A 27811-nucleotide genomic window follows, 5' to 3' on the forward strand; every position below is an offset into this window, starting at 1 on the left:
ACTGTACTTTACTCTACACTACTCTACCATATCATACTGTACTTTACTCTATACTACTCTACTATATCCTACTTTACTCTACACTACTCTACTATATCATACTGTACTTTACTCTACCCTACTCTACTATATCCTACTGTACTTTACTATACTATATCATACTGTACTTTACTCTACACTACTCTACTATATTATATTATACTGTACTTTATTCTACACTACTCTACTATATCATGCTGTACTGTACTCTACTATATCATACTGTACTGTACTCTTCTATATCCTACTTTACTTTACTTTACTCTACACTACTCTACTATATCATACTGTACTTTACTCTACCCTACTCTACTATATCCTACTGTACTTTACTATACTATATCATACTGTACTTTACACTACTCTACTATATTATATTATACTGTACTTTATTCTACACTACTCTACTATATCATGCTGTACTTTACTCTACTATATCCTACTTTACTTTACTTTACTCTACACTACTCTACTATATCATACTGTACTTTACTCTACACTACTCTACTATATCCTACTGTACTCTACTATATCATACTGTACTTTACTCTACTCTACTCTACTCTACTCTACTATATCATACTGTACTTTACTCTACACTACTCTACTATATCCTACTGTACTCTACTATATCATACTGTACTTTACTCTACTCTACTGTACTCTACCCTACTCTATACTGTACTCTACCCTACTCTACTGTACTCTACACTACTCTACTGTACTCTACCCTACTATATCATACTGTACTCTACTATGTCATGCTGTACTTTACTCTACACTACTCTACTGTACTCTACTGTACTCTACTGTACTGTACTGTACTCTACCCTACTCTACTGTACTCTACCCTACTCTACACTACTCTACTATATCATACTGTACTCTACTATGTCATGCTGTACTTTACTCTACACTACTCTACTGTACTCTACTGTACTCTACACTACTGTACTGTACTCTACCCTACTCTACTGTACTCTACCCTACTCTACTGTACTCTACTATATCATACTGTACTCTACTATATCATGCTGTTCTTTACTCTACTGTACTCTACTGTACTCTACACTACTGTACTGTACTCTACCCTACTCTACTGTACTCTACCCTACTCTACTATATCTTACTCTACTGTACTGTACTCTACCCTACTATACACTACTCTACTATATCATACTGTACTCTACTATATCATGCTGTACTCTACCCTACTCTACTATATCTTACTCTACTGTACTGTACTCTACCCTACTCTACTATATCTTACTCTACTGTACTGTACTCTACACGGCCTACCTGGGGAAATGGATTTCATGAACAGAATCAGTAGCGACAGCATTGCAGGTCAACTCGTTTACTTGAAAGGTTAATGGAAACCACTTGTCAATTATTTAAAACCAAGCCTTTCTGTCTCTGTGTTCAGGGTGACATGAACTCGCACAATTCATTGCCATGCCATGCTTATGAGCTGCTTATGAATGAATATTGTCTTGCTGGTTGTAGTGGGAGTGTAGTTGACATACAGTATGCTCTCTGTGTGTACAACAATATTCAACATTTAGTCAACTTTTAGTGGACAGTGGAGGCTGAAGAGAGAACAGCTGTGTCTATCGTTACTATGCTTCAGCATAGAGTCACAAACATATCCCAGAGGGTATATCTTCACGTTCCCAACCTCTCTCTCTCTCTCCTCCAGGATGAAGTGGAGGAGCTGCGTGCGGAGATGGAGGAAGTCCGGGACAGTTACCTGGAAGAGGAGGTGTACCAGGTGCAGGAGTTACGCAGGGAGCTGGACCGCTCCAATAAGAACTGTCGGATCCTCCAGTACCGTCTCCGTAAGGTGGAGCAGAAGAGCCTCAGAGTGGCCCAGACTGGACATGTAGATGGAGAGCTGCTACGCAACCTGGAACAGGATCTCAAGGTACGTGTTGTTGACGAGTGGTCCAACCTGGTCAGGATCTCGAGGTACGTGTTGTTGACGAGTGGCCCAACCTGGTCAGGACCTCAAGGTACGTGTTGTTGACGAGTGGCCCAACCTGGTCAGGATCTCGAGGTACGTGTTGTAAGTCCACTTTCGTCTGTGTTTCATGTCTGTGTTCATGTACTGTGTTCATGTACTCTGTTTATGTACTGTGTTCATGTACTGTGTTTCATGTACTGTGTTCATGTACTACGTTCATGTACTCTGTTTATGTACTGTGTTTCATGTCTTGGTTTATGTACTGTGTTTATGTACTGTGTTTCATTTCTGTGTTTGTACTGTGTTTCATGTACTGTGTTCATGTACTACGTTCATGTACTCTGTTTATGTACTGTGTTTCATGTCTTGGTTTATGTACTGTGTTTATGTACTGTGTTTCATTTCTGTGTTTGTACTGTGTTATGTACTGTGTTTATGTACTGTGTTATGTACTGTGTTTATATACTGTGTTTATATACTGTGTTTGTGTTTATGTACTGTGTTATGTACTGTGTTCATATACTGTGTTTCATGTCTGTGTTTGTACTGTGTTTATGTACTGTGTTATGTACTGTGTTATGTACTGTGTTATGTACTGTGTTATGTACTGTGTTATGTACTGTGTTTGTGTTTATGTACTGTGTTATGTACTGTGTTTGTGTTTATGTACTGTGTTATGTACTGTGTTTGTGTTTATGTACTGTGTTATGTACTGTGTTATGTACTGTGTTATGTACTGTGTTATGTACTGTGTTATGTACTGTGTTTGTGTTTATGTACTGTGTTATGTACTGTGTTTGTGTTTATGTACTGTGTTATGTACTGTGTTTGTGTTTATGTACTGTGTTATGTACTGTGTTTATGTACTTCATTTTTAGTGTGTGGGGTGGTAGATCAGCTTTAATACTGCAGATAGATTGTAGCTTCCATCAATGTAATTGTTTGCATCATTTCCAATCCCCCATATATTTTTGGGTAAATATATAGAATACCTGTCTAAAGTTTGGACACACCTACTCATTCAAGGGTTTGGACACACCTACTCATTCAAGGGTTTGGACACACCTACTCATTCAAGGGTATTTCTTTTTTGTTTGACTATTTTCTACATTGTGAAGACATCAAAATGATGAAATAACAGTGAAAATAAAGAAAACTCCTTCAATGAGTAGGTGTGTCCAAACTTTTGACTGCTACTCTATACAGTTGATGTCGGAAGTTTACATTACACTTAGGTTGGAGTCCTTAAAACTCGTTTTTCAACCACTCCACACATTTCTTGTTAACAAACTATAGTTTTGACAAGTCGGTTAGGACATCTACTTTGTGCATGACACAAGTCATTTTTCCAACAATTGTTTACAGACAGATTATTTCACTTATAATTCACTGATTCCCCATTCCAGTGGGTCAGACGTTTACATACACTAAGTTGACTGTGCCTTTAAAAAAGCTTGGAAAATTCCAGAAAATGATGTCATGGCTTTAGAAGCTTCTGATAGGCTAATTGACATAATTTGAGTCAATTGGAGGTGTACCTGTGGATGTATTTCAAGGCCTACCTTCAAACTCAGTGCCTCTTTGCTTGACATCATGGCTTGACATCGCTCTTTTCGGTGGATTCCTGGGCATAACACACCAAACTAACGGAGGTATTTGGATATAAAAAATATCTTTATGGAACAAAAGGAACATTTGTTGTCTAACTGGGAGTCTCATGAGTGAAAACGATTCATTTGATTGCTTTTCTGATTTTCGTGACCAAGTTACCTGATGCTAAGTGTACTTATTGTTTTGTCGAGCGATCGATAAACTTACACAAACGCTTGTATTGCTTTCACTGTAAAGCATCATTTCAAAATCTGAGACGACAGGTGGATTAACAAAAGGCTAAGCTGTGTTTTGCAATATTGCGCTTGTGATTTCATGAATATGAATATTTTCTAGTAATATTATTTGACTGTGGCACTATGCTATTCAGCGTTGCTGATGACAATTATACCGGATCCTGGATGGGTGGTTCAGAGAGGTTAAATAACAGGTCGCTAGGTGTAGGCAAGACCATAAGCAAATACGTGTCCTGGGAAATGACTAAAGAGTTAATCAGGGTAAACTAGGATATGACTAAAGAGTTAATCAGGGTGATTTTTCCAAAAATAGACAGGTATTTCCCTTTCCATGGTAGCAAAATCGTATCAAGAGCTTTTCTTTCTTTCGGGATATGTATGCCGAGTATGTCCACATCACAGGGGGAAGTAGAATGTACAGGGGGATGTAGCTCAGTGGTAGAGCACACGCGTTGCGTGTGTGAGGCCCCGGGTTCAATCCCTGGCATCTCCACTCCTTTTGCCTAGTTAAATAAAAATCACCACCAGACCATTTTATTGGTAAACTACACGCTAATGTAAAAGTTATATATATTTTTAGTGATAATAATAATAATAATAATAATAATCCACTTATCACAATTTGGTTTGAGTCCAGAGAGGTTAGAACAAGTATCTAGATCATCTGTGAGGCTGTGGAGGGATCAACATTGTGGTTTTAAAAGACAGAGTAAGCATGAATCATCAGCGTACAATGTCACCTTTGTTTTTAAGGCCTTGATTTCTAACCCCTTGATATTATTGTTAGATCTGATTTTAACAGCTAACATTTCAATGGCCATAATAATAAACACATAATAATATGCCGATAGGGGACAACCTTGTTTTACTCCTCTTGACAGTTTAATTCTTTGAGGTGTATCCATTATTTACTATTTTACACATAGGGTTACTATACATAACTTTAACTTATTGTACGAGACATTCTCCAAAATTGAAATATTCCAGGAATTTACATATACATTTCAGTTGTACTTTATCAAAATCCTTTTCAAATTCAGCTGTGAAAACCAGGCCTGGTTTCCTCAATATTTCATAGTATTCTATTGTTTCCAGGACTTGTCTTATATTCTCTCCAATGTATCGTCCATGTAAAAAACCTTTCTGATTAGGATGAATAATATCCGAAAATACCTTTTTAATTCTATGCGCTAAGCATTTAGCTAGAATTTTTGCATCACAACACTGAAGTGTAAGAGGCCTCCATTTCTTTAAATGGACTGGATCTTTAAATATACCACTTGGATCCTGTTTCAGTAATAATGATATCAGACCTTCTTGTTGTGTGTCCGATAATCTACCATTCATAGAGTAGTGGTTAAAACATGCTAATAACGGTCCTCTGAGTATATAATTTTTTTTGGTATACTTCCACTGTTATGCCATCCAGCCCTGGAGTTTTCTCAGCCTTAAAGGGTTTAATTGCATCAAGAAGTTCCTCCTCTGTAATTTGGCCTTCACATTAGTCTTTCTGTACAGATGTTAATTTTACCTTTTTTAAAAGGAAAAGAAATCCATATAATTTATCTTTGGTTAGCGGAGATGGAGGAGACTGAAACAAAAACATATACTTAAATTACTTTCCTTCCTCTTTCAAAATCTTGTTTGGCGAATCATGGGTGACTCCCCCATTTCTAACAAGTTCCAGTAAATTATTTTTGATAGTACTGTGTTCATGTTCTGTGTTTGTGTTTGTGTTTATGTACTGTGTTTATGTACTGTGTTATTTGCTGTGTTTGTGTTTATGTACTGTGTTCATGTACTGTGTTCATGTACTGTGTTTGTGTTTATGTTTATGTACAGTTATGTACTGTGTTCATGTACTGTGTTTGTGTTTATGTACTGTGTTTATGTACTGTGTTATGTACTGTGTTATGTACTGTGTTATGTACTGTGTTATGTACTGTGTTATGTACTGTGTTATGTACTGTGTTATGTACTGTGTTATGTACTGTGTTATGTACTGTGTTATGTACTGTGTTATGTACTGTGTTATGTACTGTGTTATGTACTGTGTTATGTACTGTGTTATGTACTGTGTTATGTACTGTGTTATGTACTGTGTTCATGCTCTGTGTTCATGCTCATGTACTGTGTCTATGTACTGTGTCTATGTACTGTGTCTATGTACTGTGTCTATGTACTGTGTTATGTACCTCAATGTCTTCAAAACTTATTGTTCTCACACGTCACACATGACTCCATGTGACGGTGTCCCCATGTGACGGTGTCCCCATGTGACGGTGTCCCCATGTGACTGTGTCCCCATGTGACTGTGTCCCCATGTGACTGTGTCCCCATGTGACTGTGTCCCCATGTGACTGTGTCCCCATGTGACTGTGTCCCCATGTGACTGTGTCCCCATGTGACTGTGTCCCCATGTGACTGTGTCCCCATGTGACGGTGTCCCCATGTGACGGTGTCCCCATGTGACGGTGTCCCCATGTGACGGTGTCCCCATGTGACGGTGTCCCCATGTGACGGTGTCCCCATGTGACGGTGTCCCCATGTGACGGTGTCCCCATGTGACGGTGTCCCCATGTGACTGTGTCCCCATGTGACTGTGTCCCCATGTGACTGTGTCCCCATGTGACTGTGTCCCCATGTGACTGTGTCCCCATGTGACTGTGTCCCCATGTGACTGTGTCACCGTGCAGGTGGCCAAAGATGTGTCAGTGCGTCTGCACAACGAGCTGGAGAATGTAGAAGACAAGAGGACCAGGGCTGAAGATGAGAATGAGCTGCTGAGACAGAGGATCATCGAGGTGGAGATCTCTAAACAGGCTCTACACAATGAACTGGACAGAAATAAAGAGGTAGGAGGGAGGGAGGGAGGGGAGGAGGTCTGAGGGGGAAGGAGGGAGAGGAGGAGGAAGGAGGAAGAGGAGGAGGACGACGATGACGAGATCTCTAAACAGGCTCTACACAATGACCTGACAGAGTTAATATGGAAGGGAGGAGTCTTTTGAAGGCTATTGGTTGGTTTGACCATGTTACTATTCCCTGGCTTTCAGAGTTAGGATTACTGTTCCCTGGCTTTCAGAGTTAGGATTACTGTTCCCTGGCTTTCAGAGTTAGGATTACTGTTCCCTGGCTTTCAGAGTTAGGATTACTGTTCCCTGGCTTTCAGAGTTAGGATTACTGTTCCCTGGCTTTTAGAGTTAGGATTACTGTTCCCTGGCTTTTAGAGTTAGGATTAGCTAGCTACCCCTGTTGTGACTGACTGTAACTGTAACGAGTGGCTGTAGCTAGCTACCCCTGTTGACTGTTCCCTGGCTTTCAGAGTTAGGATGACTGTTCCCTGGCTTGTAGAGTTAGGATGACTGTTCCCTGGCTTGTAGAGTTAGGATGACTGTTCCCTGGCTTGTAGAGTTAGGATGACTGTTCCCTGGCGTGTAGAGTTAGGATGACTGTTCACTGGCTTGTAGAGTTAGGATGACTGTTCCCTGGCTTGTAGAGTTAGGATGACTGTTCCCTGGCGTGTAGAGTTAGGATGACTGTTCACTGGCTTGTAGAGTTAGGATTACTGTTCCCTGGCTTTCAGAGTTAGGATTACTGTTCCCTGGATTGTAGAGTTAGGATGACTGTTCCCTGGCTTGTAGAGTTAGGATTACTGTTCCCTGAGTTTTGGCCACTGGTAAAAGTTAAACACATCCTGAAATGAAATAGACAGATTCTGTTTAGTGACAGGTCTTAAATCCTTGTGTTTATTAGATTGCTTGTGTTTGTGTCATGTGGTATTTTTGTCTGTGATGTGATATAGCCCTCTGATTGGACAGCGTCTGCAGCCTGTTAGCACAGAGTTGTTGCATTCTGCGAGTTGTAATGTGATGAGGAGCAGCTATACTTGGTGCTGTGTGTGTGGCCATACTGCCTGCCTGTGTGTGTGGCCATACTGCCTGCCTGTGTGTGTGGCCATACTGCCTGCTGTGTGTGTGTGGCCATACTGCCTGCCTGCTGTGTGTGTGTGGCCATACTGCCTGCTTGCTGTGTGTGTGTGGCCATACTGCCTGCCTGCTGTGTGTGTGTGGCCATACTGCCTGCCTGCTGTGTGTGTGTGGCCATACTGCCTGCCTGCTGTGTGTGTGTGGCCATACTGCCTGCCTGCTGTGTGTGTGTGGCCATACTGCCTGCTGTGTGTGTGTGTGGCCATACTGCCTGCCTGCTGTGTGTGTGTGGCCATACTGCCTGCCTGCTGTGTGTGTGTGGCCATACTGCCTGCCTGCTGTGTGTGTGTGCCATACTGCCTGCCTGCTGTGTGTGTGTGTGTGGGCCATACTGCCTGCTGTGTGTGTGTGTGGCCATACTGCCTGCTGTGTGTGTGTGTGTGGCCATACTGCCTGCTGTGTGTGTGTGTGTGGCCATACTGGGTGGTGTACTGTATATACCAGGTGAAGGGAGTAGGTTTGGGTGGTATACTGTATATACCAGGTGAAGGGAGTAGGTTTGGGTGGTATACTGTATATACCAGGTGAAGGGAGTAGGTTTGGGTGGTATACTGTATATACCAGGTGAAGGGAGTAGGTTTGGGTGGTATATTGTATATACCAGGTGAAGGGAGCAGGTCACATCAAATCAAATTTTATTTGTCACATACACATGGTTAGCAGATGTTAATGCGAGTGTAGCGAAATGCTTGTGTGTAGCGAAATGCTTGTGGTTTGGTTTGGGTGGTATACTGTATATACCAGGTGAAGGGAGTAGGTTTGGGTGGTATACTGTATATACCAGGTGAAGGGAGTAGGTTTGGGTGGTATACTGTATATACTATATACCAGGTATTTGGAAATAGCCAGGGGATGGTTTTTCAATACCGTTGAAACTATTTAGTTGAAGTTTTTCTGTACATTTTAATATGTGTAGATCTTTCTTAACCCTTGTGTCGTCTTAAGGGTCAAAAATGACCCGCCACTACGTTTAACAGCAGAGAGAACTCGAAATTTGATGACTTTTCCTGGAGTGACATTAGAAAATGATGGAGAACAGTAGCTCCACATCAGTCAGAGTGCTGTCTGCTGGTAGAATGATGGAGAACAGTAGCTCCACATCAGCGTGCTGTCTGCTGATTAGAATGATGGAGAACAGTAGCTCCACATCAGAGTGCTGTCTGCTGATTAGAATGATGGCAAACAGTAGCTCCACATCAGAGTGTTCTCTGCTGATAGAATGATGGAGAACAGTAGCTCCACATCAGTCAGAGTACTGTCTGCTGGTAGAATGATGGAGAACAGTAGCTCCACATCAGAGTGCTGTCTGCTGGTAGAATGATGGAGAACAGTAGCTCCACATCAGTCAAGGTGCTGTCTGCTGGTAGAATGATGGAGAACAGTAGCTCCACATCAGTCAGAGTGCTGTCTGCTGATAGAATGATGGAGAACAGTAGCCCCACATCAGTCAGAGTGCTGTCTGCTGGTAGAATGATGAGAACAGTAGCTCCACATCAGTCAGAGTGCTATCTGCTGGTAGAATGATGAAACAGTAGCTCCACATCAGTCAGGGTGCTGTCTGCTGGTAGAATGATGGAGAACAGTAGCTCCACATCAGTCAGAGTGCTGTCTGCTGATAGAATGATGGAGAACAGTAGCCCCACATCAGTCAGAGTGCTGTCTGCTGATAGAATGATGGAGAACAGTAGCTCCACATCAGTCAGAGTGCTGTCTGCTGGTAGAATGATGGAGAACAGTAGCTCCACATCAGTCAGAGTGCTGTCTGCTGGTAGAATGATGGAGAACAGTAGCTCCACATCAGTCAGAGTGCTGTCTGCTGGTAGAATGATGGAGAACAGTAGCTCCACATCAGTCAGAGTGCTGTCTGCTGGTAGAATGATGGAGAACAGTAGCTCCACATCAGTCAGAGTGCTGTCTGCTGATTGAATGATGGAGAACAGTAGCTCCACATCAGTCAGAGTGCTGTCTGCTGATTAGAATGATGGAGAACAGTAGCTCCACATCAGTCAGAGTGCTGTCTGCTGGTAGAATGATGGAGAACAGTAGCTCCACATCAGTCAGAGTGCTGTCTGCTGGTAGAATGATGGAGAACAGTAGCTCCACATCAGTCAGAGTGCTGTCTGCTGGTAGAATGATGGAGAACAGTAGCTCCACATCAGAGTGCTGTCTGCTGGTAGAATGATGGAGAACAGTAGCTCCACATCAGTCAGAGTGCTGTCTGCTGGTAGAATGATGGAGAACAGTAGCTCCACATCAGTCAGAGTGCTGTCTGCTGATAGAATGATGGAGAACAGTAGCTCCACATCAGTCAGAGTGCTGTCTGCTGATAGAATGATGGAGAACAGTAGCTCCACATCAGTCAGAGTGCTGTCTGCTGGTAGAATGATGGAGAACAGTAGCTCCACATCAGTCTGTCTGCTGATAGAATGATGGAGAACAGTAGCTCCACATCAGTCAGAGTGCTGTCTGCTGATAGAATGATGGAGAACAGTAGCTCCACATCAGAGTGCTGTCTGCTGATTAGAATGATGGAGAACAGTAGCTCCACATCAGTCTGTCAGCTGATAGAATGATTGTTCATGAATTGCCATCTGAGTGGAGAAGTGCTACTGAAGCACAAAATCAGTCTGAAGCCGAGTAGAAATTTCAATAAAAAACGCAGTAAGATATTTCTTATGCATTTAAAAATATAAAATCCTGCGTAAGATAATGCAGTTTCTGCATTAACACGACCCCTACGTTGAACTTTCTATCTAGTTTAAGTGGCTGAATTAATAAGGTGATGGGGCATCATGTTGTGTTAACTTCCTGCGGTGTTTGAGAAGTCAAAGCCCTTCAGGTCAGTTATCTGTGCAGCTGCTATTGTTATCCGTTTACCTCCTTGAGTTTTTTCTCCTCTCCATTTTCGGCCCGTCTGCTCCTCCCCCTCCTCCCTTGTTAGCATATTTAGCTAGCAGCCTCTATGTAAATTTGCATGACTTGTGCAAATGTTGTTAGCATTCTGGTAATAGACAGCCAATGGGCTTTTCTGTTACCCCCTTGTGTGCAAAGCCGGTAATATCGTAAATCCCGGGGGGGGGGGATCTGGATACCGCCCAACCCTAGAAGAGAGGTGTAGAGAAAGACAGGACACAGAGGGAGGTGGAGATAGAGGAGGTAGAGAGACACTGAGGAAGAGGTAGAGAGACACTGAGGAAGGTGTAGAGAGAGGAGATAGAGAGACACAGTGAGGAAGGTGTAGAGAGGAGAGAGAGACACAGTGAGGAAGGTGTAGAGAGGAGAGAGAGACACAGTGAGGAAGGTGTAGAGAGGAGATAGAGAGGCACAGTGAGGAAGGTGTAGAGAGGAGATGGAGAGACACAGTGAGGAAGGTGTAGAGAGACACTGAGGAAGGTGTAGAGAGACACAGTGAGGAAGGTGTAGAGAGGAGATAGTGAGGAAGGTGTGAGAGACACAGTGAGGAAGGTGTAGAGAGACACACTGAGGAAGGTGTAGAGAGGAGATGGAGAGACACAGTGAGGAAGGTGTAGAGACACTGAGGAAGGTGTAGAGAGACACAGTGAGGAAGGTGTAGAGAGGAGATAGTGAGGAAGGTGTAGAGAGACACAGTGAGGAAGGTGTAGAGAGACACAGTGAGGAAGGTGTAGAGAGACACAGTGAGGAAGGTGTAGAGAGACACACTGAGGAAGGTGTAGAGAGAGATGGACACTGAGGAAGGTGTAGAGAGGAGATGGAGAGACACAGTGAGGAAGGTGTAGAGAGGAGATAGAGAGACAGTGAGGAAGGTGTAGAGTGGAGATAGACACTGAGGAAGGTGTAGAGAGAGGAGATAGAGAGACACAGTGAGACACAGTGAGGAAGGTGTAGAGAGACACACTGAGGAAGGTGTAGAGAGGAGATGGAGAGACAGTGAGGAAGGTGTAGAGAGACACTGAGGAAGGTGTAGAGAGACACAGTGAGGAAGGTGTAGAGAGGAGATGGAGAGACACAGTGAGGAAGGTGTAGAGAGACACTGAGGAAGGTGTAGAGAGACACAGTGAGGAAGGTGTAGAGAGGAGATGGAGAGACACAGTGAGGAAGGTGTAGAGAGACACTGAGGAAGGTGTAGAGACACACAGTGAGGAAGGTGTAGAGAGACACACTGAGGAAGGTGTAGAGAGGAGATGGAGAGACACAGTGAGGAAGGTGTAGAGAGACACTGAGGAAGGTGTAGAGAGGCACAGTGAGGAAGGTGTAGAGAGGAGATAGACAGACACAGTGAGGAAGGTGTAGAGAGGAGATAGAGAGGCACAGTGAGGAAGGTATAGAGAGACACAGTGAGGAAGGTGTAGAGAGGAGATAGAGAGACACAGTGAGGAAGGTGTAGAGAGGAGATGGAGAGACACTGAGGAAGGTGTAGAGAGAGGAGATAGAGAGACACAGTGAGACACAGTGAGGAAGGTGTAGAGAGACACACTGAGGAAGGTGTAGAGAGGAGATGGAGAGACAGTGAGGAAGGTGTAGAGAGACACACTGAGGAAGGTGTAGAGAGACACACTGAGGAAGGTGTAGAGAGGAGATGGAGAGACACAGTGAGGAAGGTGTAGAGAGACACAGTGAGGAAGGTGTAGAGAGGAGATAGAGAGACACAGTGAGGAAGGTGTAGAGAGACACAGTGAGGAAGGTGTAGAGAGACACAGTGAGGAAGGTGTAGAGAGACACAGTGAGGAAGGTGTAGAGAGGAGATGGAGAGACACAGTGAGGAAGGTGTAGAGAGACACACTGAGGAAGGTGTAGAGAGGAGATAGAGAGACACAGTGAGGAAGGTGTAGAGAGACACAGTGAGGAAGGTGTAGAGAGGAGATAGAGAGACACAGTGAGGGAGGTATAAAGAGGAGGTAGAGAGACAGTCCTCTCTCCTTCTCCCCTGTGGGTTGCCCCAGAAAAACACTGTCTGCTGTTAGCCTGGCAGCCTCTGGAGCTAATTACAGTCTGCCTCAAGTGACTCTTCTCCTCTTCAGTGTTAACCAGTACAATATCAATATCATATTTTCTGTATCAAAGATCCAATCAAAAAATGCATATTTTGACCAATGGGTAAACTAATATTTTAATTGTGTCAATAATCCTCTCAGAAAACCAATAGTCCAAACCTCATGTCTCTGTCACAAACAAGAGTTATTGGACTTTTTACCCTTGTAGAATGGCCAGAATTATTAAATCAATGGAGGCCAGAGAAGAAGGGGAAAAAAATAAGTTGCATCACGACAGCTAGGCTGGATTCTGTGCAGGAATTCAGGCTGCTGATTGGCTACCTGACAGACTCTCTTTCCCACCGTGCTTCTACACCTGCATTGCTTCCTGTTTTGGGGTTTTAGGCTGGGTTTCTGTACAGCACATCGGCTGATTGTAAAAAAAAAAGGCTTCAAAAATACATTTGATTGATTGATTGATCATCTTCTCCAAGTCATGTAGTATTTTCATAGTTTAGTATATTCATTTTTTTATTTTCATTCTAAATTCCTTTTCTTTTTTGAAGATTTCTCACAAAAACAAACGTATCTCTGTGAAATATCAACGGAGCACCTTTTCTTTTCAAAGCCTTTTACATTTCATTCTGCCTAGTTAAATAAAGAATAAATAAATACATAAAAATAAAAATAAATTAAAAAATATTCAGCTCTTTCTTGTCTCTTTTTTTTTCATGTTAATTTTGCCGTTTTGCGACCCGAGGGAAAGTTGAACTGTCAACAGAGATGTACAGTGGGGAGAACAAGTCTTTGATACACTGACGATTTTGCAGGTTTTCCTTCTTACAAAGCATGTAGAGGTCAGTAATTCTTATCATATGTACACTTCAACTGTGAGAGACGGAATCTAAAACAAAAATCCAGAAAAACACATTGTATGATATTTAAGTAATTAATTTGCATTTTATTGCATGACATAAGTATTTGATACATCAGAAAAGCTGAACTTAATATTTGGTACAGAAACCTTTGTTTGTTACAGAGATCATACGTTTCCTGTAGTTCTTGACCAGATTTGCACACACTGCAGCAAGGATTTTGGGCAGATTAAACTAATATTATTGCAAAATGGATAAAGGCACCGGATTACAATTATTATAATTATTATTACAATCTGTAATTACATTAATTAATACAATTATTATAATTATTATTACAATCTGTCCTATTGTTGATTCTAGATATGATACGGATCCTTGAGAAGTCCACTACTAACTTATATTTCTACAGGTTAAATCTGAGATTTAAATCTAATGTGATCACTCATTACTGACAGCTGCCTTTTTCTTTCCCATGGACAGGAGGGAGACAGGGAGGGGGTGAGGGAGACAGGGAGGGGGTGAGGGAGACAGGGAGGGAGACAGGGAGGGGGAGGGAGGGAGGGAGACAGGGAGGGGGTGAGGGAGGGAGGGGGGAGGGAGGGAGGGGGTGAGGGAGGGAGGGAGGGGGTGAGGGAGCGGGGAGGAGGGAGGTCGCCAGGGAGGGAGGGAGGGAGGCAGGGGGAGGGAGGGGGAGGGGGGGGAGGGAAGGGGTGAGGCAGGGAGGGAGGGAGGGAGACAGGGAGGGAGGGGGTGAGGGAGACAGGGAGGGAGGGGGTGAGGGAGACAGGGAGGCAGGGAGACAGGGAGGGAGGGAGACAGGGAGGGGGTGAGGGAGGCAGGGAGGGAGGTAGGGAGGGAGGGGGTGAGGGAGACAGGGAGGGAGGGGGTGAGGGAGGCAGGGAGGGGGAGGTAGGGAGGGAGGGGGTGAGGGAGACAGGGAGGGAGGGGGGAGGGAGACAGGCAGGGAGGGAGGCAGGGAGGGAGGGAGGCAGGCAGGGAGGTAGGGAGGGAGAGGGTGAGGGAGGCAGGCAGGGAGGGAGGGAGGCAGGGAGGCAGGGAGGGAGGGAGGGAGAGGGTGAGGGAGGGAGGCAGGCAGGCAGGGGGAGACAGGGAGGGGGTGAGGGAGACAGGGAGGGAGGCAGGGAGGGAGACAGGGAGGCAGGGAGGGAGGGAGGGAGGGGGGAGGGAGGGAGACAGGGGAGGGAGGGGGGTGAGGGATACAGGGAGGGGGTAAGGGAGGGAGGGAGACAGGGAGGGAGGGGGTGAGGGAGACAGGGAGGGAGGCAGGCAGGGAGGGAGGGAGGGGGACAGGAGGGAGACAGGGAGGGGGTGAGGCAGGGAGGGAGGGAGGGAGGCAGGGAGGTAGGGAGGGAGAGGGTGAGAGAGGCAGGGAGGGGGGAGGGAGGCATCAAGGGAGGGGGTGAGGGAGGTAGGGAGGGAGGGAGGCAGGGAGGGAGGGAGGGAGAGGGTGAGGGAGGGAGGGAGGCAGGGAGGGAGGGAGGGGGTGAGGGAGGCAGGGAGGCAGGGAGGGAGGGAGGGAGGGGGGAGGGAGGGAGGGAGGCAGGGAGGTAGGGAGGGAGAGGGGGAGGGAGGGAGGGGAGGGGGGGGAGGGAGGTAGGGAGGGAGGGAGGGAGGCAGGGAGGGAGGGGGAGGGAGGCAGGGAGGGAGGGAGGGGGTGAGGGAGGGAGGGAGGGGGTGAGGGAGCGGGGACGGAGGGAGGTCGCCAGGGAGGGAGGGAGGGAGGCAGGCAGGGAGGTCACCAGGGAGGCAGGGAGGGGGGAGGCAGGGAGGGAGGGAGGGAGGGGGTGGGGAGCGGGGAGGGAGGGAGAACACCAGGGTGGGAGGGAGGGAGCATATTCCAACTGATAACAATGTTGTTGAACTGGACCAACGAGTTGTAGCTTGAAGTTTCACTTTCTCATTCTGACGTAATTCAACATGAGTTATTAAGAGAGAAACAGATGTTCAGATTAAACTCCTAATATCAGTGGAAAGTTAGCGATTAGTTACAGAGAACTGCCCGTATTCACAAAGCGTCTCAATCTAAAAAGCTAAACTGATCCTAGATCAGCACCTCCTACTGTGGACATGACTGAATGGGATGTATATGTAACCTTGCAGGGAATCCTAGCTGACATTCTACAGCAGCTTTTACTGTCGTGTGTGTGTGTGTGTGTGTGTGTGTGTGTGTGTGTGTGTGTGTGTGTGTGTGTGTGTGTGTGTGTGTGTGTGTGTGTGTGTGTGTGTGTGTGTGTGTGTGTGTGTGTGTGTGTGTGTGTGTGTGTGTGTGTGTGTGTGTGTGTGTGTGTGTGTGTGTGTGTGTGTGTGTGTGTGTGTGTGTGTGTGTGTGTGTGTGTGTGTGTGTGTGTGTGTGTGTGTGTGTGTGTGTGTCTGTGTCTGTGTCTGTGTCTGTCCGAGGGATTGGAACCTTTATATGGATTAACTCAGCAGGAAGGCCTAGTGGTTATGAAACGACCTGGCAGGTTGCAAGGGGAGAGAGAGAAGGAAGAGGAGAGATGGCAGGAGGAGGGGTGGAGGAGAGAGAGGGAGGGGAGGGGAGGGGGGGTGGAGGAGAGAGAGGGAGGGGTGGAGGAGAGAGAGGGAGGGGTGGAGGAGTAGGGACCTATAAAATCTATTACTTTTTTTGCCTGATTCCATTCCGTTTTCCAAATTCGTTTTTTTCCATTTCGTTTTTCCAGGTTTCCATTTTTCAAAAATTGTTTAGGTTTTCTCTCTCAAGATTACATTTTTTTAAATAGAAAAATAATATTATTGGATGTTCTATGTCCACAACTATGCTTAAACCACATCAGGAGAGGAGCGAGAGGATGAGAGAGAGGGAGGGCGAGAGAAAGTCAGAGTCATATGACTCTAGTCCCCGACTGTTAGCGTGTGATATGATTCAACCAGCAGACGGCTTACAGGGCCTGTTATAAACGGTTCAGGAACGCTGGTGGCTTTGCCTAGACTCCCGTCTGTTTGTTAGCGGCCTCTGGGCTTCTGGGTAAAAACTGCAGCTGCTCTGTCCACATGGTTAGAGAGGATACACCAGACCGTATGGAGAACAGAGGGGTTGCTGCAGAAAATGAGTCCAAAACATCCGGTAGAAGAAAGGAGAGAATGTTAGAGCAGGTCTCATTCCTTTGACATCTTCAGAGAAAAGTCAAGCTGATGGGAATAATCAATCCGCTTTGACCAAGCCGCTTTAACCAATCCGCTTTAACCAAACCACTTTAACCAAACCGCTTTAACCAAACCGCTTTAGCCAATCTGCTTTAGCCAATCCGCTTTAACCAATCCACTTTAACCAATCCGCTTTAACCAATCCGCTTTAACCAATCCGCTTTAACCAATCCGCTTTAACCAAACCGCTTTAACCAATCCGCTTTAACCGCTTTAACCAAACCGCTTTAACCAATCCGCTTTAACCAATCCGCTTTAACCAAACCGCTTTAACCAATCCGCTTTAACCAATCCGCTTTAACCAATCCGCTTTAACCAATCCGCTTTAACCAATCCGCTTTAACCAAACCGCTTTAACCAATCCGCTTTAACCGCTTTAACCAAACCGCTTTAACCAAACCGCTTTAACCAAACCGCTTTAACCAATCCGCTTTAACCAAACCGCTTTAACCAAACCGCTTTAACCAAACCACTTTAACCAATCCGCTTTAACCAATCCGCTTTAACCGAACTGCTTTAACCAAACCGCTTTAACCAATCCGCTTTAACCAAACCTATTAACCATATAGTGCACTACTTTAGACCAGAGTCCTATGGCTCCCTATTCCCTATATAGTGCACTACTTTAGACCAGAGTCCTATGGAACCCTATTCCCTATATAGTGCACTACTTTAGACAAGAGTCCTATGGAACCCTATTTTTATTTTTTTATTTCACCTTTATTTAACCAGGTAGGCTAGTTGAGAACAAGTTCTCATTTGCAACTGCGACCTGGCCAAGATAAAGCATAGCAGTGTGAACAGACAACACAGAGTTACACATGGAATAAACAATTAACCAGTCAATAACACAGTAGAAAAAAAGGGAGTCTATATACATTGTGTGCAAAAGGCATGAGGAGGTAGGCGAATAATTACAATTTTGCAGATTAACACTGGAGTGATAAATGATCAGATGGTCATGTACAGGTAGAGATATTGGTGTGCAAAAGAGCAGAAAAGTAAATAAATAAAAACAGTATGGGGATGAGGTAGGTAAAAATGGGTGGGCTATTTACCGATAGACTATGTACAGCTGCAGCGATCGGTTAGCTGCTCAGATAGCAGATGTTTGAAGTTGGTGAGGGAGATAAAAGTCTCCAACTTCAGCGATTTTTGCAATTTGTTCCAGTCACAGGCAGCAGAGAACTGGAACGAAAGGCGGCCAAATTAGGTGTTGGCTTTAGGGATGATCAGTGAGATACACCTGCTGGAGCGCGTGCTACGGGTGGGTGTTCCCATCGTGACCAGTGAACTGAGATAAGGCGGAGCTTTACCTAGCATGGACTTGTAGATGACCTGGAGCCAGTGGGTCTGGCAATGAATATGTAGCGAGGGCCAGCCGACTAGAGCATACAGGTCGCAGTGGTGGGTGGTATAAGGTGCTTTAGTGGCAAAACGGATGGCACTGTGATAAACTGCATCCAGTTTGCTGAGTAGAGTGTTGGAAGCAATTTTGTAGATGACATCGCCGAAGTCGAGGATCGGTAGAATAGTCAGTTTTACTAGGGTAAGTTTGGCGGCGTGAGTGAAGAAGGCTTTGTTGCGGAATAGAAAGCCGACTCTAGATTTGATTTTCGATTGGAGATGTTTGATATGAGTCTGGAAGGAGAGTTTACAGTCTAGCCAGACACCTAGGTACTTATAGATGTCCACATATTCAAGGTCAGAACCATCCAGGGTGGTGATGCTAGTCAGGCGTGCGGGTGCAGGCAGCGAACGGTTGAAAAGCATGCATTTGGTTTTAATAGCGTTTAAGAGCAGTTGGAGGCCACGGAAGGAGTGTTGTACGGCATTGAAGCTCGTTTGGAGGTTAGATAGCACAGTGTCCAAGGACGGGCCGGAAGTATATAGAATGGTGTCGTCTGCGTAGAGGTGGATCAGGGAATCGCCCGCAGCAAGAGTAACATCATTGATATATACAGAGAAAAGAGTCGGCCCGAGAATTGAACCCTGTGGCACCCCCATAGAGACTGCCAGAGGACCGGACAGCATGCCCTCCGATTTGACACACTGAACTCTGTCTGAGAAGTAGTTGGTGAACCAGGCAAGGCAGTCATCAGAAAAACCGAGGCTACTGAGTCTGCCGATAAGAATATGGTGATTGACAGAGTCGAAAGCCTTGGCAAGGTCGATGAAGACGGCTGCACAGTACTGTCTTTTATCGATGGCGGTTATGATATCATTTAGTACCTTGAGCGTGGCTGAGGTGCACCCGTGACCGGCTCGGAAACCAGATTGCACAGCGGAGAAGGTACGGTGGGATTCGAGATGGTCAGTGACCTGTTTGTTGACTTGGCTTTCGAAGACCTTAGATAGGCAGGGCAGGATGGATATAGGTCTGTAACAGTTTGAGTCCAGGGTGTCTCCCCCTTTGAAGAGGGGGATGACTGCGGCAGCTTTCCAATCCTTGGGGATCTCAGACGATATGAAAGAGAGGTTGAACAGGCTGGTAATAGGGGTTGCGATAATGGCGGCGGATAGTTTCAGAAATAGAGGGTCCAGATTGTCAAGCCCAGCTGATTTGTACGGGTCCAGGTTTTGCAGCTCTTTCAGAACATCTGCTATCTGGATTTGGGTAAAGGAGAAGCTGGGAGGCTTGGGCGAGTAGCTGCGGGGGGGGCGGAGCTGTTGGCCGAGGTTGGAGTAGCCAGGCGGAAGGCATAGCCAGCCGTTGAGAAATGCTTGTTGAAGTTTTCGATAATCATGGATTTATCGGTGGTGACCGTGTTACCTAGCCTCAGTGCAGTGGGCAGCTGGGAGGAGGTGCTCTTGTTCTCCATGGACTTCAGTGTCCCAGAACCTTTTGGAGTTGGAGCTACAGGATGCAAATTTCTGCCTGAAGAAGCTGGCCTTAGCTTTCCTGACTGACTGCGTGTATTGGTTCCTGACTTCCCTGAACAGTTGCATATCGCGGGGACTATTCGATGCTATTGCAGTCCGCCACAGGATGTTTTTGTGCTGGTCGAGGTCAGTCAGGTCTGGAGTGAACCAAGGGCTATATCTGTTTAGTTCTGCATTTTTTGAACGGAGCATGCTTATCTAAAATCGTGAGGAAGTTACTTTTAAAGAATGACCAGGCATCCTCAACTGACGGGATGAGGTCAATGTCCTTCCAGGATACCCGGGCCAGGTCGATTAGAAAGGCCTGCTCACAGAAGTGTTTTAGGGAGCGTTTGACAGTGATGAGGGGTGGTCGTTTGACTGCGGCTCCGTAGCGGATACAGGCAATGAGGCATTGATCGCTGAGATCCTGGTTGAAGACAGCGGAGGTGTATTTGGAGGGCCAGTTGGTCAGGATGACGTCTATGAGGGTGCCCTTGTTTACAGATTTAGGGTTGTACCTGGTGGGTTCCTTGATGATTTGTGTGAGATTGAGGGCATCTAGCTTAGATTGTAGGACTGCCGGGGTGTTAAGCATATCCCAGTTTAGGTCACCTAACAGAACAAACTCTGAAGCTAGATGGGGGGCGATCAATTCACAAATGGTGTCCAGGGCACGGTTGGGAGCTGAGGGGGTCGGTAGCAGGTGGCAACAGTGAGAGACTTATTTCTGGAGAGAGTAATTTTCTAAATTAGTAGTTCGAACTGTTTGGGTATGGACCTGGAAAGTATGACATTACTTTGCAGGCTATCTCTGCAGTAGACTGCAACTCCTCCCCCTTTGGCAGTTCTATCTTGACGGAAAATGTTATAGTTGGGTATGGAAATCTCCGAATTTTTGGTGGCCTTCCTGAGCCAGGATTCAGACACGGCAAGGACATCAGGGTTAGCAGAGTGTGCTAAAGCAGTGAGTAAAACAAACTTAGGGAGGAGGCTTCTGATGTTGACATGCATGAAACCAAGGCTTTTTCGATCACAGAAGTCAACAAATGAGGGTGTCTGGGTACATGCAGTGCCTGGGTTTACCTCCACATCACCCGCGGAACAGAGGAGGAGTAGTATGAGGGTGCGGCTAAAGGCTATCAAAACTGGTCGCCTAGAGCGTTGGGGACAGAGAATAAAAGGAGCAGATTTCTGGGCATGGTAGAATATATTCAGGGCATAATGCGCAGACAGGGGTATGGTGGGGTGCGGGTACAGCGGAGGTAAGCCCAGGCACTGGGTGATGATGAGAGAGGTTGTATCTCTGGACATGCTGGTTGTAATGGGTGAGGTCACCGCATGTGTGGGAGGTGGGCAAAGGAGGTATCAGGGGTATGAAGAGTGGAACTAGGGGCTCCATTGTGAACTAGAACATTGATAACTAACCTGAAGAACAGTATACAAGGCATATTGACATTTGAGAGAGACTATTCCCTATATAGTGCACTACTTTAGACCAGAGTCCTATAGAACCCTATTCTCTATATAGTGCACTACTTTAGACCAGAGTCCTATAGAACCCTATTCTCTATATAGTGCACTACTTTAGACCAGAGTCCTATAGAACCCTATTCTCTATATAGTGCACTACTTTAGACCAGAGTCCTATAGAACCCTATTCTCTATATAGTGCACTACTTTAGACCAGAGTCCTATAGAACCCTATTCCCTACATAGTGCACTACTTTAGACCAGAGTCCTATAGAACCCTATTCCCTATATGGTGCACTACTTTAGACCAGAGTCCTATGCATAATGAATAGGGTACATTTTGGGATGCAGACAGTGTCTGCTTCCTGATTGTATCACAGTAGAGTGTGTTACAGTTTTAGCAGTTTGTCCAGATTAGATCATCTCTGTCCTGACTGTTTTCAGAGATTAGATAGTCTTTTAGCTCTAGTAGTCAGTAACTCTCTCATGTTCCCTCACTCTCCAAAAGAGTGTGTTCTGGGGGTTCCAGGAACATCAAACATGGCAAAGAGCTTCAGTGACAGTAACCATTTGAGAGAAACGCTGTGCTCCGTTTGCAACACTATTAGAGAAAAGGTTCCGAAATGGGTTATTTGGCTGTTGGTTCCAGGTGGAACCTTTTTGGGGTTCCCCGTAAAACCCTTTCCACAGAGGGTTCTACCTGTAACCAAAAATACATTATTCTAAGGGGACAGACCATAGGTTTAAGGTAGAACCTTTTTGGCTCCAGGTTATTTGGCTGTCCCCATAGAATAATGTATTTTTGGTTAGAACCCTCTGTGGAAAGGGTTTTACGGGGAACCCCAAAAAGGTTCTACCTGAAACCAAAAAGGGTTTTTTGAAGGGTTGCATTTTAAGTTATTCAGTAGATGCCCTACTGTATCTTTCTCTGTCTCTCTCTTTTCTCTCTCTTTCTATCGACCTCTCTCTCTCACGCACGCGTGCACACACACACACACACACACACATACACACGCACGCACGCACGCACACACACACACACACATACACACACACACACACAGTAGTGAGAATATGTGGAGGCTCTAAGCAGCCGATCCCCGGCCTTCTCTCCTCTGCTGCTGAAGGATATGAAAGAATATCATTGACCTAGATAGTGTCTCTCTGTCGCTCTATTCTCTCTCTCTCTATTTCTCTCTCAATTCAATTCAAGGGGCTTTATTGGCATGGGGAACATATGTTAACATTGCCAAAGCAAGTGAAATAGATAATAAACAAAAGTCAAATAAACAATAAAAAAACAGTAAACATTACACTCTCAAACGTTCCAAAGGAATATAGACATTTCAAATGTCATAATATGTCTATATACACTGTTGTAACAATGTGCAAAAGGGAAAATAAATCAACATAAATATGGGTTGTATTTACAATGGTGTTTGTTCTTCACTGTTTGCCCCCTCTCTCTCTCTCTGTCTGTCTGTCTCTCTCTCTTTCTCTCTCTTTCTCTGTCTCTCTCTTTCTCTCTCTTTCTCTCTCTGTCTCTCTCTCTCTTCCTCCCCCTGAGAGAAGGGCAAGGAGGAAGGAGAGGAGGAGGGTGGAGAGGAGCATATGGAGTCTGCTATGGTACAGAACAGATCTGCTGCAGTGACACAGTATCAAACTGCTCTGCAGTCACGACTTCTTCAGTGTACAGAATGTGTACAGTGTATTGTTGCCACCATGATGTATCATTTATAATTTCTCAGAATTATATTTTGATTATTTTAAAGTAGTTATTTTATCCTACAGCAGATGGAGAGCTACCTATTTATGAAAAACAGAATAAGAATGTCAATATAGCAAAACCATTGTAGGCCTCCATGTGCAGAACAGTCTCTCAATTCAATTTTCTATTTAATAGACTTGGCAAGTTAAATTATTTACATAGTCAAAGTCTACAGATAACAAAAAATTGTGAGACCAACAGCAAGTATAATAATAGTTGTAAATGTAATAATAAAGTGATCAGAGGAAGCAGATATTAAACTACAGGACTGTTTTGCTAGAACAGACTGGAATACAGTGCCTTGCGAAAGTACTCGGCCCCCTTGAACTTTGCGACCTTTTGCCACATTTCAGGCTTCAAACATAAAGATATAAAACTGTATTTTTTTGTGAAGAATCAACAACAAGTGGGACACACAAACAACATTTATTGGATATTTCAAACTTTTTTAACAAATCAAAAACTGAAAAATTGGGCGTGCAAAATTATTCCGTCCCCTTAAGTTAATACTTTGTAGCGCCATTACAGCTGTAAGTCGCTTGGGGTATGTCTCTATCAGTTTTGCACATCGAGAGACTGAAATTTTTTCCCATTCCTCCTTGCAAAACAGCTCGAGCTCAGTGAGGTTGGATGGAGAGCATTTGTGAACAGCAGTTTTCAGTTCTTTCCACAGATTCTCGATTGGATTCAGGTCTGGACTTTGACTTGGCCATTCTAACACCTGGATATGTTTATTTTTGAACCATTCCATTGTAGATTTTGCTTTATGTTTTGGATCATTGTCTTGTTGGAAGGCAAATCTCCGTCCCAGTCTCAGGTCTTTTGTAGACACCATCAGGTTTTCTTCCAGAATGGTCCTGTATTTGGCTCCATCCATCTTCCCATCAATTTTAACCATCTTCCCTGTCCCTGCTGAAGAAAAGCAGGCCCAAACCATGATGCTGCCACCACCATGTTTGACAGTGGGGATGGTGTGTTCAGGGTGATGAGCTGTGTTGCTTTTACGCCAAACATAACATTTTGCATTGTTGCCAAAAAGTTCAATTTTGGTTTCATCTGACCAGAGCACCTTCTTCCACATGTTTGGTGTGTCTCCCAGGTGGCTTGTGGCAAACTTTAAATGACACTTTTTATGGATATCTTTAAGAAATGGCTTTCTTCTTGCCACTCTTCCATAAAGGCCAGATTTGTGCAATATACGACTGATTGTTGTCCTATGGACAGAGTCTCCCACCTCAGCTGTAGATCTCTGCAGTTCATCCAGAGTGATCACGGGCCTCTTGGCTGCATCTCTGATCAGTCTTCTCCTTGTATGAGCTGAAAGTTTAGAGGGACGGCCAGGTCTTGGTAGATTTGCAGTGGTCTGATACTCCTTCCATTTCAATATTATCGCTTGCACAGTGCTCCTTGGGATGTTTAAAGCTTGGGAAATCTTTTTGTATCCAAATCCGGCTTTAAACTTCTTCACAACAGTATCTCGGACCTGCCTGGTGTGTTCCTTGTTCTTCATGATGCTCTCTGCGCTTTTAACGGACCTCTGAGACTATCACAGTGCAGGTGCATTTATATGGAGACTTGATTACACACAGGTGGATTGTATTTTCAGTTTTTGATTTGTTAAAAAAGTTTGAAATATCCAATAAATGTCGTTCCACTTCATGATTGTGTCACACTTGTTGTTGATTCTTCACAAAAAAATACAGTTTTATATCTTTATGTTTGAATCCTGAAATGTGGCAAAAGGTCGCAAAGTTCAAGGGGGCCGAATACTTTCGCAAGGCACTGTATGTTCCGGGATTCCTCCGAAGGCATTGAGGAGTACACCACATCTATCACTGGCTTCATCAATAAGTGCATCGATGACGTCGTCCCCACAGTGACCGTACGTACATACCCCAACCAGAAACAATGGATTACAGGCAACATCCGCACTGAGCTAAAGGCCAGAGCTGCTGCTTTCAAGTAGCGGGACTCTAACCCATAAGATTATAAGAAATCCCGCTATGCCCTCCAACGAACCATCAAACAGGCAAAGCATCAATACAGGACTAAGATCGAGTCATACTACAACGGCTCTGACGCTCGTCGGATGTGGCAGGGCTTGCAAACCATTACAGACTACAAAGGGAAGCACAGCCGAGAGCTGCCCAGTGACACAAGCCTACGAGACGAGCTGTGCTTCTTCTATGCTCGCTTCGAGGCAAATGACACTGAAACATGCATAAGAGCACCAGCTGTACCGGAAGACTGTGTGATCACGGTCTCCGCAGGGGATGTGAGTAAGACCTTTAAACAGGTCAATATTCACAAGACTGTGGGGCCAGACGTATTACCAGGACGTGTGCTCTGGGCATGTGCTGACCAACTGGCAAGAGTCTTCACTGACATTTCAACCTCTCCCTGTCTGAGTCTGTAATACCAACATGTTTCAAGCAGACCACCATAGTGCCTTTGCCCAAGAATACAAAGGCAACCTGCCTAAATGACTACAAACCCGTAGCACTCACATCTGTAGCCTTGAAGTGCTTTGAAAGGCTGGTCAGGCTCACATCAACACAATCATCCTAGAAACCCTAAACCCACTCCAATTTGCATACCACCCCAACAGATCCACATATGATGCAATTGCACTCCACACTTCCCTTTTCCACCTGGACAGAAGGATCACCTATGTGAGACACACCTATGTGAGATTGCTATTCATTGACTACAGCTCAGCTTTCAACATGATAGTGCCCTCAAAGCTCATAAATAAGCTAAGGACCCTGGGACTAAACACCTCCCTCGGCAACTGGATCCTGGACTTCCTGACGGGCGAGAGTAGGTAACAACACATCCTCCATGCTGATCCTCAACACAGGGGCCCCTCAGGGATGCATGCTCAGCCCCCTCCTGTACTCCATGTTCACAACTGCATGGTCAGGCACGACTCCAACACCATCATTCAATTTTCCGATGACACAACGTAGGCCTGATCACCGACAACAACGAGACAGCCTATAGAGAGGAGTTCAGAGACCTGGCCATGTGGTACCAGGACAACAACCTCTCCCTCAACGTGATCAAGACAAAGGAGATGATTGCGGACTACAGGAAAAAGAGGACCGAGCACACCCCCATTCTCATGCACGGGGCTGCAGTGGAGCAGGTTGAGAACTTCGAGTTCCTTGGTGTACACATCGCCAACAAACTAATATGGTCCAAGCACACCATGACAGTCGTGAAGCAGGCACGACAAAACCTATTCCCCCTCAGGAGACTGAAAAGTTTTTTGGCATGGGTCCTCAGATCCTCAAGAGGTTCTACAGCTGCACCATCGAGAGCATCCTGACTGGTTGCGCCTGCTCGGACTCCGACCGCAAGGCACTACAGAGGGTAGTGTGAACGGCCCAGTACTTCACTGGGGCCAAGCTTCCTGCCATTCAGGATCTCTATACCAGGCGGTGTCAGAGGACGGCCCTGAAAATTGTCAAAGACTCTAGCCACCCTAGTCGTAGACTGTTCTGTCTGCTGCCACACGGCAAACTGTACCCGAGCGCCAAGTCTAGGTCCAAGAGGCTTCTAAACAGCTTCTACCCCCAAGCTATAAGACTCCTGAACATCTAGTCAAATGGCTACCCAGACTATTCACAGTGCCCCCTCCCTTCTCCACACCACTACCACTCTCTGTTGTCATCTATGCATAGTCACTTTAATAACTCTACCTACATGTACATACTAACTCTGTATATAGCCTCCACATTGACTCTGTACCGGTACCCCCTGTATATAGCCTCCACATTGACTCTGTACCGGTACCCCCTGTATATAGCCTCCACATTGACTCTGTACTGGTACCCCCATGTATATAGCCTCCACATTGACTCTGTACCCTGGTACACCCTGTATATAGCCTCCACATTGACTCTGTACCTGTACCCCCCCCCTGTGTATATAGCCTCCACATTGACTCTGTACCTGTACCCCCTGTATATAGCCTCCACATTGACTCTGTACCTGTACCCCCTGTATATAGCCTCCACATTGACTCTGTACCGGTACCCCCTGTTTATAACCTCCACATTGACTCTGTACCGTAACACCCTGTATATAGCCTCCACATTGACTCTGTACCGTAACACCCTGTATATAGCCTCCACATTGACTCTGTACCGGTACCCCCTGTATATATTGTTATTTTACTGCTCCATTTGAATTACTTTTTACTTTTATCTCTTATTCTTATCCGTATTTTTGGAAACTGCATTGTTGGTTCGGGGCTCGTAAGTAAGCATTTCACTGTAAGGTCTACACCTGTTGTATAAAATGTGATTTGATTAATATTGGGAAATGGGATTGCCATGACTACAATATTAATGAGAATGATACATACATTAAATCAATAGTAGTAGACCAGTCTCAACCTGAGAAGACAAACAAAAACACATTGAAAAGAGCAATACATTGCTCTTTTCAATGGTAGTAGACCAGTGTCAACATGACTGAGAAGACACATGACGTGGTATGAAAGACAAAACAAAACCAGATGGGAAATATTATCGACATTACTTTGCACTTTTTACTGGCTGTCCCTCAGGTTGTGGCAGGTGGACACATATATTTGACTGCCAAAACACATTTTCACCCAATAAATATGAGATTTTCTCTTCTACTTTTATAGTTTCAAATTCTTTGTACTGGATGATAATTTGGGGAAAGAAAGATTCTCTTCGGTCTGAGTATTTGTCACAGTGTAATAGGAAATGCAGCTCTGTCTCTACCTCTCCCCTGGAGAAGTGTGAGCACAGCCTGTTCTCTCTGGGCAGCCAGGTTTGTCTGTGATGACCGGTCTCTATAGCCAGACTGTCCTCTGGGCAGCCA

At 45.1% G+C, this 27811-nt stretch overlaps 1 protein-coding gene across 1 annotated transcript in view; it reads left to right on the plus strand.

Annotated features, from left to right (window-relative positions):
* Window positions 1–27811, plus strand: part of LOC112241737 (microtubule cross-linking factor 1) — a 204394-nt gene that overhangs the window by 43211 nt on the left and 133372 nt on the right. The window contains exons 2-3 of the mRNA XM_042329610.1: window positions 1739–1963; window positions 6546–6704. Of these exons, the coding sequence (XP_042185544.1) occupies window positions 1739–1963; window positions 6546–6704 (384 nt within the window). The remainder of the gene's footprint in view (window positions 1–1738; window positions 1964–6545; window positions 6705–27811) is intronic.

Source organism: Oncorhynchus tshawytscha, linkage group LG10 (genome assembly GCF_018296145.1).
Source record: "Oncorhynchus tshawytscha isolate Ot180627B linkage group LG10, Otsh_v2.0, whole genome shotgun sequence".
NCBI lineage: Eukaryota > Metazoa > Chordata > Actinopteri > Salmoniformes > Salmonidae > Oncorhynchus > Oncorhynchus tshawytscha.